General features: G+C 31.4%; 1 protein-coding gene and 1 long non-coding RNA gene across 2 annotated transcripts in view; both read right to left on the reverse strand.

Annotated features, from left to right (window-relative positions):
* Nucleotides 1-3403: 3403 nt before the first annotated feature.
* LOC111638294 lies at nucleotides 3404-12294 on the reverse strand. Its single transcript, XR_002758837.1, has 3 exons — nucleotides 12112-12294; nucleotides 10444-10528; nucleotides 3404-3418 (listed from the first exon to the last, which is right to left on the reverse strand). It is a non-coding gene; the product is annotated as an uncharacterized LOC111638294 (long non-coding RNA).
* A 1508-nt stretch (nucleotides 12295-13802) lies between these two features.
* The window catches only part of LOC111638292 (zinc finger protein 62 homolog), a 32576-nt gene continuing 30333 nt past the window's right edge, over nucleotides 13803-16045 (reverse strand). The window contains exon 3 of the mRNA XM_023383981.1: nucleotides 13803-14085. Within this exon, the coding sequence (XP_023239749.1) occupies nucleotides 13922-14085 (164 nt within the window). The 3' untranslated portion in view covers nucleotides 13803-13921. The remainder of the gene's footprint in view (nucleotides 14086-16045) is intronic.

Consider the following 16045-nt stretch of genomic DNA (forward strand, 5'->3'; position numbering starts at 1 on the left):
TTCTGTTAAAGAGTTGTGTGTGTGTAATAGTGAAAGGGTCGTCGAAGGGTCAAGACGTACTACTCAGCGCTCGTTATTTCGTTGAGGTTTATACTGGATATATTGGTCGGATTGTATTGTTTGATACATCGTTGGAAAGCGGATTCGATCACGGTTGGTTTTATATTGGAATGGTTATGCTATATNAAGTTTAGAAATGTAAATATCATGGGGAGTCATTATCTGACCGATCGTCGTACTTTTCCTCTGTTATATATAACAGTCGGAAAAGTAATAAAAAAAAGTCTTTACACATTTATAAATTACAAATCCATATTCTGTGATTTTATATACTTTGAACGAGACTCTTCATTTTCCATTTTCTCATTAAAAAACATATTACTATTGAAGTAGGCTGATTTTGCTACATATCTATGTTATTTATAAAGTAATTTAGCGTAGTGAAAGCCCAGAGGAGAGTTCTGGCTTATATAAATCCGAAAGCAGCTTAGGAAATTATTTTTAGAAATTTACAAATGTGTCATGCTGTTGATGGCAGAAAATGCCGTAAAAAACAAACTTCTACAGTATTATGATAAGCTGTTATGTACACAAATATATAAAAATTCAATAGGCACTTTACATTACTTGCAAAAAAATTGAATAATTAAATAATTTCTGAATTAAAATCGTCTGTATCTTTACAGTGTTATTCGCAAATGCTTGAAAAATCATTATTTTAATAAAATACGTCATAAATTTAACACAAAACACAGACAAAGTGAACGTTTAAGTCTAACTTCTATTCGCCNTGAAGTTTGAAAGTACAGATGAGTTTTATAAAAAAGTTAAATGTGAATAACGAAATCATCATTAAATCCGACCCTACGGGAGATACACACGACCTCCATTATCTCTCAACCTCTTCATTTTTAAGCAGTAAAATTTAATAACCTCAATTTCCCACGTTTTTTTTTTCTTTTGCATTTTTCGACGTTTGAAGGTGTTCTAAGTTGTTCTAAGTTTAGAAATGTAAATATCATGGGGAGTCATTATCTGACCGATCGTCATACTTTCCCTCTGTAATATATAGGCCTAACAGTCGGAAAAGTAATATAAATGTCTCTACACACTTATAAATTAAAAATCCCTATTCTGTGATTTTATATAGCCTACTCTGAACGAGACTCTTCATTTTCCATTTTCTCATTAAAAAACATATTACTATTGAAGTAGGCTGATTTTGCTACAGATCTATGTTATTTATAAAGTAATTTAGCGTAGTGAAAGCCCAGAAAAAAGTTGTGGCTTATATAAATTTGAAAGCAGCTTAGGAAATTCTTTTTAGAAATTTACAAACGTGTTATGCTGTTAATAGCAGAAAATGCAGTAAAAAAACAAACTTACTTCTAGAGCAGTGTTTTTCAACGAAGGCGATATTGCCCCGTGTGGGCGTTTTTCCATGTTTAGGGGGCGATTAGTAACAATTTATATTTTGGGGGGGTGAAAAAACAATTTTTGGGGCGATATAGTAAAACACTATATTAAGAATAATTAGATATTTTATTCGTTTTATCGTACAATAATTAAACAAATAACATTATATAGTCACTAGTTTATTCGATGCAGTACGAATTTGGCGTTAGCCTTGTCCCTCGGGTACGGAATTTTGTAGTGAAGGGTTCATACTACATTGAAGGGGGCGACGTTTCGATAGAGGTTGAGAAACACTGTTCTACAGTATTACGATAAGCTGTTATGAACACAAATATATTCAACAGGCACTTTACATTACTTGCAAAAAAATTGAATAATTTAATAATTTCTGAATTAAAATCGTCTGTATCTTTACAGTGTTATTCGCAAATGCTTGAAAAATCATTATTTTAATAAAATACGTCATAAATTTAACACAAAACACAGACAAAGTGAACGTTTAAGTCTAACTTCTATTCGCCACTTTCCAAACGCCATTATCAAACTTCTAGGATTACAAGATAGCGGCGATCGACGTTCGCGTTTGAGTAATGAAAACTTCGGCCGCAACGTTTCTATTATTTTCTTGTAATCAACTGCTACTTTACAACTATAGTTGAGCATCGATTATCCGACCCCCGATTAACCGACCGCGTTCTAGTCGGGAAACGAGGCTTAATTTTCTAATTTTTAACGATACAATAGCAACAATTATTATTTTTAAAAATTTTTTGTCAGACTTAACATCGATGTAAATTCAACGCGAAGTAGGTTAATAGCTATATACTTACTGTACTAATATACTAATTACATGGGATATAGGCCTACTAATATACTATACTAATAATGTATTTTTTCATATTTTTTGGTTATTCGTTTTTTCAGTTATCCAACCAACCCCAGTGGATTCGGATAATCGATGCTCTACTGTAATTAAAATTAGAAATTGCAGTCTTTATTAATTTGTTGTAATCTGTGTTTATCTAATTAATGTCTTCACAGTATTAGAAATAATAAATAAATCAGATATTCTGTACTATCGTCGTCTTAATGAGTCACAATATAAATTTTGCCAAGGGTTTCGTAAATCTGAGGTCCTCCTGTATGTCGGTTAACCCTCAATATGTGGCCGCATCCATTGTGGACCTGACCAACCCCATCGATCGGTCTGAAATTAAAACGCATTGTTTATTCTCTAATTAATCGTGCGGAAAAAGGGAGAAATACTCAAACTACCAATTGAGAAAAGTTTGAAACATTATAATTTGCATACATAAATTTAATGTTGAAATTCATTTTTTACTTTTAGGAATGTTATAAATGCATAACAAAATAAAGTATTGAATTGTGGTAAATTTTCAGATCTTCTACACTCAAAAAACATTGCGAAAAATTTTATGAATATGTGTGTGGGCATGTATTTTGACGTCTCTTCATTTAATATTTCAGAATAAATTGAAGATTAAGAAACGAAATTTAACACCGTACGTTGTATAAAAGGTGCTATTAAATTTTCGTAATAAAACATTCAGGGGTAAAGAGATATAAAATGATAAAGTGTAAAATCTTGAGTGGGATCGGACTTAATGAAAATTTTATATGTTGTTACATTTCCACAATTAAAATTAAGCATTTCTTCACTTTATAATAATTANTCTTATAAAAATACACATTTTTTTTATTTAATACAGAATACATCTAAATTCAAAGCATAATATTATATTAGTGATATTGAGCTACGTTTTCAACAATTCAGAAAGCTAAGTTAATATTAAAGTTTCACTGTAAAATATTTCGAAATTTGTATTACTTACTTTTATCTGTTCATTATCATCTGGAAGATGAACATCTTCACAATCTTCAGTCTTTACTTCAATCTTCAATTTTTTCAAAACAACTTTACTTTCTGATTTTATAATATGTTTTACATCACAATTTTCTTTTACTTCTTCTTTCTTTATATCTGTAGTAGAATTTACAAACATTTTGTGTTAAAGGATAATCTTGAAATATAAAATAAAACAGCATATTTTCATTAATTAACATAATAAGATTAAATTACATGTTTTACTACGTCAATTAATTCCGATGTCAAGCCGAAACTTCCCGAGTCACGGAGAAATGGTGTGATGTGCGATAGAAATTATAATAAATATGATTAGAAACTTGTTTTCGTTATTCAATAAACCAGCAACGAGTGCTTAACTTTTCCAGAAACACTTAAAACTACGTGTGGCGCCATCTCTTATGATATTTTCTTAAAAGTATTTTTTAGTAAAAACTTAATTTTCAAGGTATAAATGAGTTTTATAAAAACATTGTAAATGAGAAAATCAGTAAACTCGTCATTAAGTCCAACTCAACTGAAGATACACGCGACCCGCATTATTTTTTTAGCCCATCGACCTTCAATCACAAAAACTTAAAAGCGTGAATTCACTTAATAAACATACTTTCCTTCTAAATTTCAGAAATTTACGACAAAAAGCTTTGTAATTATTAAACTATAAAAAAGGTTAAAGAAAATCATCGTGCCATTCCACACACGCTGACTTTTATGCATACAAAAATCCTCGAAATTTTTTAATTTTTCGACGTTTTAAGCTATCTTAAGTTAAAAAATAAAAATGTTCGGGGGATTATTTTGTGACCATTTCCCTTCTGTTATACATAACAGTCGAGAAAGTAACACACTTAGTTAAAGTGTCAAATAATCACGGATTAAAAATTTTTCAAATTGAAGTACAATTAATTTATAATTTATTCTCGTAAATGTTATAATATATCACAAAGAAGTTATGTTAATCAATCAAAGTTCGATGTTTTCCCATTTCTGGACGTTCTGACCCTCAACTAGAACAAAGATATAAAATAGTGTCAACGTTGTTAACTTTATGTCTGAAAATTCAGACGTATGTACAATGTACTGTACAGGACGTTACGTATCTACTAGTGATGTGCCGGATCGTTAAAAATGTATATCCGCGGATACGGATACAGATCATTAGTTCCTAGATCCGCGGATACGGATACGGGATCTCAACTTTCGTACTCAGTCGGCGCCGGTGCGTGTGACCTTGAACCGATAGTTGACGCTTTGCGTTAGTAACGCGACGTGTTTTGACTTGCACTGCGCGTGTTTTTGTTTATGGTGTAAAAGTGTGCTAAATTAGAATTCACCACAAAGGCAGACAGGATAAAATAACAAAAGTTGATATAATTTTCCAATTAAGCTATTTCGCGTCTTTATACAGATTCTATTTCGGGGGATTCCAACTTCACCGTACAAACAGTAGCATGCGAAATTACAGCGATAATAATAGTTAGCTGTATCCAAAGCACGTGTACAATATAGATCCCGATTGCGACAATATAACCCGGAACCTTAAACACTAACTTAACACTAATAACAGAAAAAGGGATAGAATTAACAAGACAAAAAAAAATGGTAGATAAGATAGAAATAGGGATATCTGGGGTTTTGTCCCTTTTTTCGGCTTGTTTCTTTATGCGTACTGTTGGGTAGGATAACACACATCTTTTTCCTATAACTGGCCAGTTCTTTTCTTCAATAATTAGGATTTTTCCTTCCACAGTCGTCAATACGACCTTAAAACAGGATCTTTATTCTGAACTTATTTCTGAACTATCCGGTCAGTAATTAAAAATACGACTCCCAGTATTTTCACCTCGTCCGGTTTACGAATGACCTGCTACGTCATTTCTCTTTTTTCTCCGGCTCCTGTTTACACCTTTGCTCCTCAAATTTCTAGGAACTGCTCATCCCACCCAAGGGACAGGGAATAGATAAGAAAGTTCTAGAAAAAAAAAAATAGAACAATAGAACAAAGCGTAGAAAGAAGAAACGAAACTAAACTGAAATTATTTGAAAAATATTTACAAAAATATAGCCTATCGCCACAATAGTTTAGTGCAGTGTTTCCCAACCTTTTTTGTGCTATGCCCCACCTAAGCCTTTCTAAAATTCGTATGTCTCCCTAACATATACAGCGGCTATTGACCGTATTCATCACGCCAGATGGCAGCACCAGCATAAAAACATCCTGGACCATTGATACTTCCGGTTCGCTTTGTTTCCTTGCATGCAGAAGTAAACAATATCTGTTCCGAACTCTTCTTGCAAACGTAATATTTTATAATCTGCGCTGAAATGACATCAAGTGGTACATGTTGTGTAGCAGTAGGCTGCAGCATGCGGTNCCTAAATTAAAAGCATAATATTATATTAGTGATATTGAGCTACGTTTTCAACCATTCAGAAAGCTAAGTTAATATTAAAATCTCAGAGTAATTTGTATTACAGTACGTATCATTACCTGTTCATTATCATCTGGATGATAAACAACTTCTTTACAGTCTTCAGTCTTTACTTCAATCTTCAATTTTTTCAAAACAACTTTACATTCTGATTTTATACCATGTTTTACATCATAATTCTCTTCTACTTCTTCTTTCTTTATGTCTGTAGTGGAATTTACAAACATTTTGTGTTAAAGGATACTAAGAGAATCTTGAAATATAAAGTAAAACTGAGCATATTTTCATTAATTAACATAAGAAGATTAAATGACATGTTTCACTACATCAATTAATTTCAATCACAAGCCGAAACTACCTGAGTCACGGAGAAATGGTGTGATGTGTAATAGAAATTATAATAAATATGATTAGGAACTTGTTTTCGTTATTAAATAAACCAGCAACGAGTGCTTAACTTTTCCGGAAACATTTAAAACTACGTGTGGCGCCATCTCTTATGATGTTTTCTTAAACATATTTTTAGTATAAACTTAATTTTCAAGGTATAAATGAGTTTTATAACAACATTGTAAATGAGAAAATCAGTAAACTCGTCATTAAGTCCGACCCAACTGAAGATACACACGACCAGCATTATCTTTTCAGCCCATCGACGTTTAATTATATAAAAAAACTTAAAAGCATGAATTCCCTTAATAAACAAATTTTCCTTCTAAATTTCAGAAATTTTCGACAAAAAGCTTTGTAATTATTAAACTATAAAACAAGGTTAAAGAAAATCATCGTGCCATTNATAAAAAAACTTAAAAGCATGAATTCCCTTAATAAACAAATTTTCCTTCTAAATTTCAGAAATTTTCGACAAAAAGCTTTGTAATTATTAAACTATAAAACAAGGTTAAAGAAAATCATCGTGCCATTCCACACACGCTGACTTTTATGCATACAAAAATTCCTCGAAATTTTTTAATTTTTCGACGTTTTAAGCTATTTTAAGTTAAAAAACGAAAATGTTCGGGGAATTATTTTGTGACCGACTTCCCTTATGTCATACATAACAATCGAGAAAGTAACACTTAGTTAAAGTTTCAAATAATCACTGACTTAAAATTTTTCAAATTGAAGTACAATCAATTTACAATTTATTATCGTAAATGTTATAATATATCATAAAGAAGTTATGTTAATCAATCAAAGTTCGATGTTTTCCCATTTCTGGACGTTCTGACCCTCCACTAGAACAAAGATATAAAATGGTGTCAACGTTGTCAACTTTATGTCTGAAAGTTCATACGTGTGTACAAAGTAATGTACAGGACGTTACGTATCTACGTCACTCCTTCACACTTCGTTTCATATATAAAACATGAATGTATATGCAATAGAAACTTTTTTCAACGCAACTAATGTATGTAAATAAGTATGGACTAAGCGTACGAGGATTTTTTTCATGTGCATTTCGGGTCAAGAAATATCCTATCCTCATGGAATGTCAACGTTTCTTAGAAGCACATATTGCTTAGTATATAGTTCAACAGATATCATTTACTGCGTGAATAATATAGTCCCTATTTAATTAGAAATGGTTCCAGGATGCTTTGCTTAATCATAACTAAATATTATAAGCACAAGTGCTTAATAACTAAAGTAAAAAATAAATTGGATGCAGCTAATAAGTGATATGTTTATGCATGGAGTTTGCTAATGACGAATAATTTACTTTCATTGTGGTACCGACTCTCATAAGTAAGAAACAATTTGTAATGTTATGGTATTGCATATAATTATTTTGAGTTTGATTTAAAAAGAAACAAAATCCGGCAACGTGTTACGGAACTTTATCAGCAAAAATGTTACAATTGGTCATGGTGCCACATGTTATGAGATTTCATGTAAAAAATCCGTTTTATATTATTAATTATTATAAAATGGCATAATGCTGAATTTTGAAAGTAGAGAAGAGTTTTATTTATACATACATAAAATTAGTACTTTAAAAACTTAGAGCCTGTGAGAAGTAACATTACATCCGAGTCTGAGCATCCATTAATAAAGAACCAACTGTTTTCAAAATATCACAGACATATATTGATAAAAAAATAAAATAAAATCGACAGACTTCTTCGGCATTTATTTAAAAAAATTCGAATTTATTCATATAATTGGGCTGTAATCTGAAAAAATTGAAGACCTATCAATTCTCCTTGTCGCATGTCTGTGTGTCAGTTTCTTCTTAATCTCGGAGGAAAATGAAAGCCAAGACCAGATAACATGGAAAGATTTGGAGCACGCGACATCGATTAACTGTGTACGAACTTTTGGTGAAGACCGAAAGCCACCTTATTTCAATTAAAATTTCTTCTGGTGAAAACAGTTAATAAATGACCGGCAAAACTCCATGTCAAAAGGGTGGTATGCAGATGATACCACCCTTTTCACAGAAAGCAAAGAAGATTTAGAAAAACTTATCATAAGGGTAAAAGAAGAAAGTGCTAAATTTGGTTTGAAGCTAAATGTAAAGAAAACTAAAGTAATGTCAACTAANAGATAAAAGATCCGTTAAAGATTCGCTAAAAAGTAACGGATACGGATACGGATCTTTTTTTTTCCTCGGATATCCGGCACATCACTAGTATCTACGTCACTCCTTCACACTTCGTTTCATATATAAAACATGAATGTATATGCAATAAAAACTTCTTTCAACGCAACTAATGTATAAGTATAAAGTAAGTGTACGAGGATTTTTTTCATGTGCATTTCGGGTCAAGAAATATCCTATCCTCATGGAATTCCAACATTTCTTAGAAGCACATATTGCTTAGTACACAGGTCAACAGATATCATTTACTGCGTGATTAATATAGTCCCTATCCAATTAAAAGTGGTTCCAGGATGCTTTGCTTAATGTTAAATAAATATTATATGCACAGATGCTTAATAACTAAAGTAAAAAATAAGTTGGATGCAGCTAATGAGTAATATGTTTATTCATCGAGTTTGCTAATGACGAATAATTTACAGTAGATCGTCGTTTATCTAAATCAATTGGGGACTGGGGTCGTTCGAATAATTTTATTTTTCGGATAACCGATTATGTACGAAAAAATATTATAACCCATCCCGTGTTGAAATTTTTCTCCTTTGCGTGTTGCTTCGCGTTGAATTTTCGTCGTTGTTAAGCCTAACGAAGACTATTGTATCGTTAAAAATTATTTTTTTATTTTGTACGAACAAAATAAATACATTAAAATATATAAAAATAATAAAAAATTATACTTCAGATGTTAATTTAGTATCGAAAACGTAAAATATTTGAGTAGCCGAAGACATAGCCAAAGATTACAGCGCCACAGCACTGGCAAAAATTTAAATTTGTCGACTGGAATTTCTTTGGATAACCGACCTTCGGATAAACGACGCTCAACTGTACTTTTATTGTGGTACCGACTCTCATAAGTAAGAAACAATTTGTAATGTTATAATATTGCACATAATTATTTTGAGTTTGATTTAAAAAGAAACAAAATTCGGCAACGTGTTACGGAACTTTATCAGCAAAAATGTTACAATTGGTCATGGTGCCACATGTTATGAGATGTTATGTAAAAAAAATCGTTTTATATTATTAATTATTATAAAATGGCATAATGCTGAATTTTGAAAGTATGGATGAGTTTTATTTATAGATACATAAAATCAGTACTTTAAAAACTTAGAGCGTGTGAGAAGTAACATTACATCCGAGTCTGAACACCCATTAATGGAGAACCAACTGTTTTAAAAATATCACAGACATATATTGATAAAAAAAATAAAATAAATATCGACAGACTTCTTCGGCATTTATTAAAAAAATGCGCATTTATTTATATAATTGGGCTGTAATCTGAAAAAACTGAAGACCTATCAATTCTCCCTGTCGCATGTCTGTGTGTCAGTTTCTTCTTAATCTCGGACGAAGATGAAGCCGAGACCAGATAACATGGAAAGATTTAAAGTTTACACCGATTAACTGTGTACGAAATTTTGGTGAAAATCGAAAGCCACGTTATTTCAATTAAAATCTTTTCTGGTGAAAACAGTTAATAAATGACCGGCAAAAGTACATTGTTAAAAGAAAAAAATAATATACAGAAGCAAGCCACTATTAATTTAAGATGAAGAGCATATATTTTAAATTAAATACATTAAAAATATTAAATTAATTTAAATATCTACAAGTCTGAGGCAGATAATAGGAAGGGCTTATCACACCAATTATCATTAAGGTGAGAATCCCTTCCTATGATAATTAGTGTGATAACCCTTTCCTTTTATTTGTCTCACGGTTGTAGACATTTTAATTAGTTAAATTATACATAGAGGTAAAATCAATTTCTCTAATCATTTCATTAAACATATGATTAAAAATTGCAGCCCGTCATCGTGACGATATCATAATAAATAATTGCTCGTTTCATTGAAATCTAAAACACTAAACTGCACTTTTCAAGATTCTGTCAATTGAATTGACAATTTTAAATCTGTCAACTGAATTAAATGTTATTGATAATATTAAATTATATTTAAATCTTTATTCACTATACACGACGTATTCGCAAAGTTTTTCAAACGTTATTATTTTCATTTATATGAACATAAATTTACCTATTACCTATTATTCTAATCATTAGGAATATACTTTCATAGTATTAACACTCTAACCTTTTCCAACTATATAATTAGAATGACTCCAAATAGTGGATCCGTTTGTGTTGCGTGTGGAAATTGGTTTTCCTTTAATATTTATCTGAAATAATAAAAGAATATGTTATATTATTAGACTGATTAATCTTTATTGAAAAACGAATGAAAAAATTATTTAAATTGAAGCATAAAAATACACTTACTAAATAATTTATTTAAAAATATAGCTTACTAACTACAGTACTTTACTTTTAATAGTAATGCCTTTCATTTATTTAACAACTTTCAAAGGAAAATGTTGAATTCAAACAACTTGAATTCCGGTTTTAGCAAAGACACAGTTTATCGGAACCTCCTGACCAATTAAATAAATCTGATACTATGTGAATATGTAAATAATAGTTTATTAAGAATCGGACTGCAATTTGATAATACACTTATAAATTGCCACTTTTCTTAGTCTGTACGACTGTTTGGCAGTCTTTGAACGTCGCGACTCCATTACTAACAGGAAAAGTTTAACGTACACTGGCAAGTTTAATAATGTATACCACTTATTTCAGATGATAAGCATATTTATTTTAAATTAAATGAATGAATAATATAATGAAAAATTGCAGCCCGGCATTGTGACCATGTCACTAAATATCTGCTGGCTGATTGTCTCTTTTTGCAATTAGAATAAGTTTAAACTTCTCTTACTTCCGGATCTTGTAAAAAGCGAAAGTATAAAGAAGTCGGAGTGTAAAATCTGACAGGATTCAAATACTTGTTAAGAAGATATAACATCCGACAATGTGAAACGTACTGTACAACTGTGCAAAACTTGACTTCATACAATAGGAACAGGTAATTGCCAGTCAGCTGTAATGTATGCACAACAATAAAAAAATTTTAAAGACAGTACGACCACAAAAATTTCGTCAGTAAAAAAGGGTTATCCTTTTTAAAACGAACACCGTGGCCAAAACGTCAAATTTCATAATAAAGAACCGAAATGACTGTTACTTGAAATTGAAAATAACGTAGCTCAGTTTAAAGCTCGTGGGACCATTATTTATACAAATATACTGTTTAAAAATATAGTTTTTTTCTAATGAGTATTCTAAATTGTTTCTTAGAAAAGTTTTAAAAAAGTTGTACAAACGTATACTGTCAACCTTTGGAAGATAATATGCTTTTAATTGAAAAGAAATCTTGTAACAAGCAGTACATTTTTATGATATAACAAGGTACAAGTTCTTAAAGTAATTTAATTAAAACAGAAATCAGTAGCAAGCAGACCTTTTTTATAATACAAGATACAAGCCCTTTGAGTAATTGTATAAAATGGTAAAAATATTGTAAACGGGACTAAAAGTACCGTATAAGTGTAAAAATTAGAAACTCATGGAAACTCTTAAAGCACTGAGGAGGAGCTAGTAAATTAACCTAGCTCGAAATGCATCTGTAAAAAACAATAAAAAGAGTTTATAACCTGAATTGGCTATCAGGTAGTCTACCGAAAAGATTTTTTCGGATTAAAGAGACATTCACTAAATCAACATTAAAAACAGCTTAACCATCGGATATTTCAGAACAAGTATTTTTTTTTCTATTTCCCACTTTATATTTTACCATTACAGTCGTTTTTTTCTCGTCCTTAAAGCAACACCGCGATCTTATAAAGAAGTACTTTTCACTTACCTTTAAAGGTTCCGATTAAATTGTTTTATAACACTTGACATCCGTATTAAATTCTCTCTTGATATTTTTAAAATCAACTTCAAAATTTTCTTCCGTTCGTTCAATTGTAAAGTCCGAACAATTCGTTTCTAACTCTTCCTTTATCTTCATTTTCTCGATTTACGATATTCTCGTAAGTCAACGATCTCTATTCAATCAAATAATTAATAAATTAAACGTTCATTCGAAATTTAGAGCAAGCAATAAAGAAAGACGAGTAAACTCATTACTATTGTTGCCGTTGTAGCAGTAAACAAAAGGTGCACTTTCAGGGTCAACGGAAGAAACTAGAGTGTGACACGTGTCTAGCACACGTGACACTTTGCCGCTACAAAATCACTTGTTATATGGATTACACGAGAGCCCTATACAGTATAAGTTTTAATTCATTCTCATGTGTATACAAATGATTATTTGGAAATTCGAAGAAACTCGTAAGTGTAANAAACTAGAGTGTGACACGTGTCTAGCACACGTGACACTTTGCCGCTACAAAATCACTTGTTATATGGATTACACGAGAGCCCTATACAGTATAAGTTTTAATTCATTCTCATGTGTATACAAATGATTATTTGGAAATTCGAAGAAACTCGTAAGTGTAATCGACGAAGAATTGGCAAAAAAAAAAGGTTCTCGATTGTCGCGCTTTACGTGAACAAATTATTTTGTCGATTTTACAAGATTTTTCTTTGAAGTTTAAAATGCCAGTAATTTTTGCGGGAGAAAGAGTGCATTTACCTGCATTTGATATTTTATTTTTTATTAAACGAAATAAAATTAGAATTGCATTAATAAATCTAATTTTCTTTATTTTGATCTTTAAGATCACACCTCGTCTTATACGCAAGATCGTCTTATATTCGAGTAAATACTATAATTAACTTTTAACAAAAGTTTGTTATATTTCTTCGATATTTTCCCCGATTTTTGTAAAACGAAATTAAAGGAAAAACCGGAAATCATTAAACGCAATGTACTTTCACACTCGTTTTAAAAGAGTTCAGGAAAAGATTGTCAGTAACCCAACCTTTGCCTACGGTCATCGTCCAATACTCTACCTCCAGTGTACCCTGTCTTCCACTTGTTATTTTTCGTTCCCCTAGATTTATTAGCAAACGAATGTTAATCGAAATGGTATTCTTTATCGACAAATCTTCATCGAAGAATAAGCATATTTTGTAGATGAGTTCTACCTCGATCCAAGAAAATATCTCTAATCCATAACTTAGATAAAATTTTTTAGTTAAATAAAGCCGTACAAAACAAAATTTGTAAACACGTGGATACTGGCAGTGTCGGTATCGATCGCCATCTTGAATACTGTACGCAAGCGCAGAAATGTAATTAGTTTGCCGCTTGTGTGGTTGTGCAGTCGCGCGGCGAAAGTGCCGCTTTTCGTTGCCGCTGCATACCCTGGACATACATATGACTCCAATTAACGCTCCACCCCGTCGATCTTAAATCTTCCATATCTCGTAGCATCAATGCTCCTAATGAAGGGGAGAAGACCTATAGTAGACGCAGGAAAACGTGGATGAACAAAATATCTGAAGACCTAAGAAAAAGGGCTTTGCCAGACGAGTCATAAAAACGAGGTGGATTCTAGGAACAATATTTGTTTATCATATATCACGTGGGTTTCGTAGCTACGAACTATGACGTGAGTTGGTGACGCGCTACCTGTTGACTTCTATTAACTTTGATTGTGCACCTTTTTTTTTACTGCTACAACGAGAAGAAAAACAGTGAGTTTACTTGCCTGTCTTTGTTAGGGTTCTTTCGTACTATGGCCGACTGGTTGGACTGGTCCTACTCCAAGACGTGTTGCCATGGCAACAGTAGTGGGTCGACAGAGGGGTTGTTCTAGTAGGACAAATTTAACGGAAGAAACTCCAGTGGTGACACGTTTCCAGCACACCCGACACTTTTCAGCTATAAAATCAAGTGTTATATAGTTAATACCAGTGCCGTAACTAGGTAGGTGCGACAGGTGCACCCGCACAAGGTTCACTTGCAAGAGGAGCCCAACATGCATGTATTTGTTTTATTACTTTCCCAAACCTTATTAATTAAGGGGCCTAAATGCAAATTCCTGCACAGGACACAGGAATGGCTAGTTAGGGCACTTTTAAACGCATTTATTAATGTTGATATTAAGAAACTAAAAATGAAATATGCCTATTTAATCACATTTTTTAAATCTGAAAACTTTCTGGTTTACTTTATACTATTATAGGTAACCTGATAATTAAACGTTAAAATTAAAAAACAAAATAGAAATAAAAAAAAGGAAAATTTATAAAATAAATGAATTAAATTACGAATAAAACATGAAAATAAATTTAAATTTGATTATCTTTTCTGCGAAACAACAGTAAAATAAGTTTCATAGTTATGTGGAAAAAATAGAGTTACAATTAACTAAAGTACAATTAATGCAGTATTAATATTTAGCGAAAATCCAAAGTTCGTAATTTACTTTTAACAAAATTTTGTTATATTTGTAAAGCATACGAAATTAGATGAGAAACTTCCTTTTCTGTTAAAGTGTGATAACACCAGTTTGGCAACAGGCGCTTAATAAACAACATATTCGCCGCAAGCTTGCCTCCACCCAGAGAAAATTCACCATCAGGATATGCAAAACCTACAGAACGGCTCCTTCCAATGAACTTCTGGTCATTAGTCACTAGTAATTAGTGAGACAGTGTCTCCAGGACCCTTTATCACGTCATTAGATTTAGATTTATTTAATTTTATTTATTATTGATTGGTTATCATTTGCAGCAGTTATCTGACTTCACTTGTGTTACTAACTGGGCTAAAATTTTAAATCTGTAGAATTTCGTTATACACAGTCTGCTTGACTGTCTTTCTTTAATATCGAGAACAGAGTTACGTACGTGAAAATCGGAAATTTATCATTAGGAGGCCCAATTAAGCGTAGTCTCGTGACTTTTTAAATAAAAATATAATAAAAAATTACAGCGAATATAAACGATTTTTAAATCTGGATCACTATGAATAATTATGAATAATACAATTGAGTCGATTGCCCTATTGGAATCGTTAATACAGACAAATAAAGAGTGTCGCGTTATAATTTCATGCGAACAGAGAAAATTTGATTTAGAAGGCCCCGCCATAGAATTCTTATAGCGTCCTGTCTTTATGACGTTACGAATGTTTGGGTTAAATTTATTCTTTTATATTTATATTATTACTAATTACAGATATTTGTAGCTGGAATATAAGAAATGAAGAAATAACGATTGTGCATATGAATATATTTATTTTAATACTGTATTAAAACAATTAGTAAAAAACAAAACAAAAAGATAAACATAAACACGTAGTATAGAGTACGTATTAAAATATTTTAATGATGTTAATACATTTAATTATACATTATATTTAAATTAAACAATACTGACATTGTCAGATTGTAATCAATAGATTAACAAAATTCTTTTATCATCAGAAAATTTCCACAAATAATTGATTATTTGCCAGAAATTCTTAATTACAGTCTCGACATCTTTCTTCAGAGATTACATACACAATACATTTATTTTCCTTTATACTAAAGTATTTGTGTTCTTAATGTTAAGTAGAGGAGAAGGTGGTATTATGGAACACTGCAGGTATTATGGAACCACCCCATTTCGAACTGATAATAAAGGCGAACTGTAGCGGAATGTGGCTGAAATGAACTAGGCAGACATCCATAGATCCATAGCAAGGGGAAAACTCGTTTTACTTCAGTTAAACGGTTGTCCGCATTTAATCAGCAAATTTGTTTTTTTCAAAATTCGCAAGTTTTGAATGCTAAGTGAATTTAATTATTTTTAAAATATAAATCGTGTAGTTGTAGGTTCACTGGTGCATGTAT

The sequence above is a fragment of the Centruroides sculpturatus genome, unplaced genomic scaffold (genome assembly GCF_000671375.1).
Source record: "Centruroides sculpturatus isolate CEXI.00-Female unplaced genomic scaffold, Cexi_2.0 scaffold1136, whole genome shotgun sequence".
NCBI lineage: Eukaryota > Metazoa > Arthropoda > Arachnida > Scorpiones > Buthidae > Centruroides > Centruroides sculpturatus.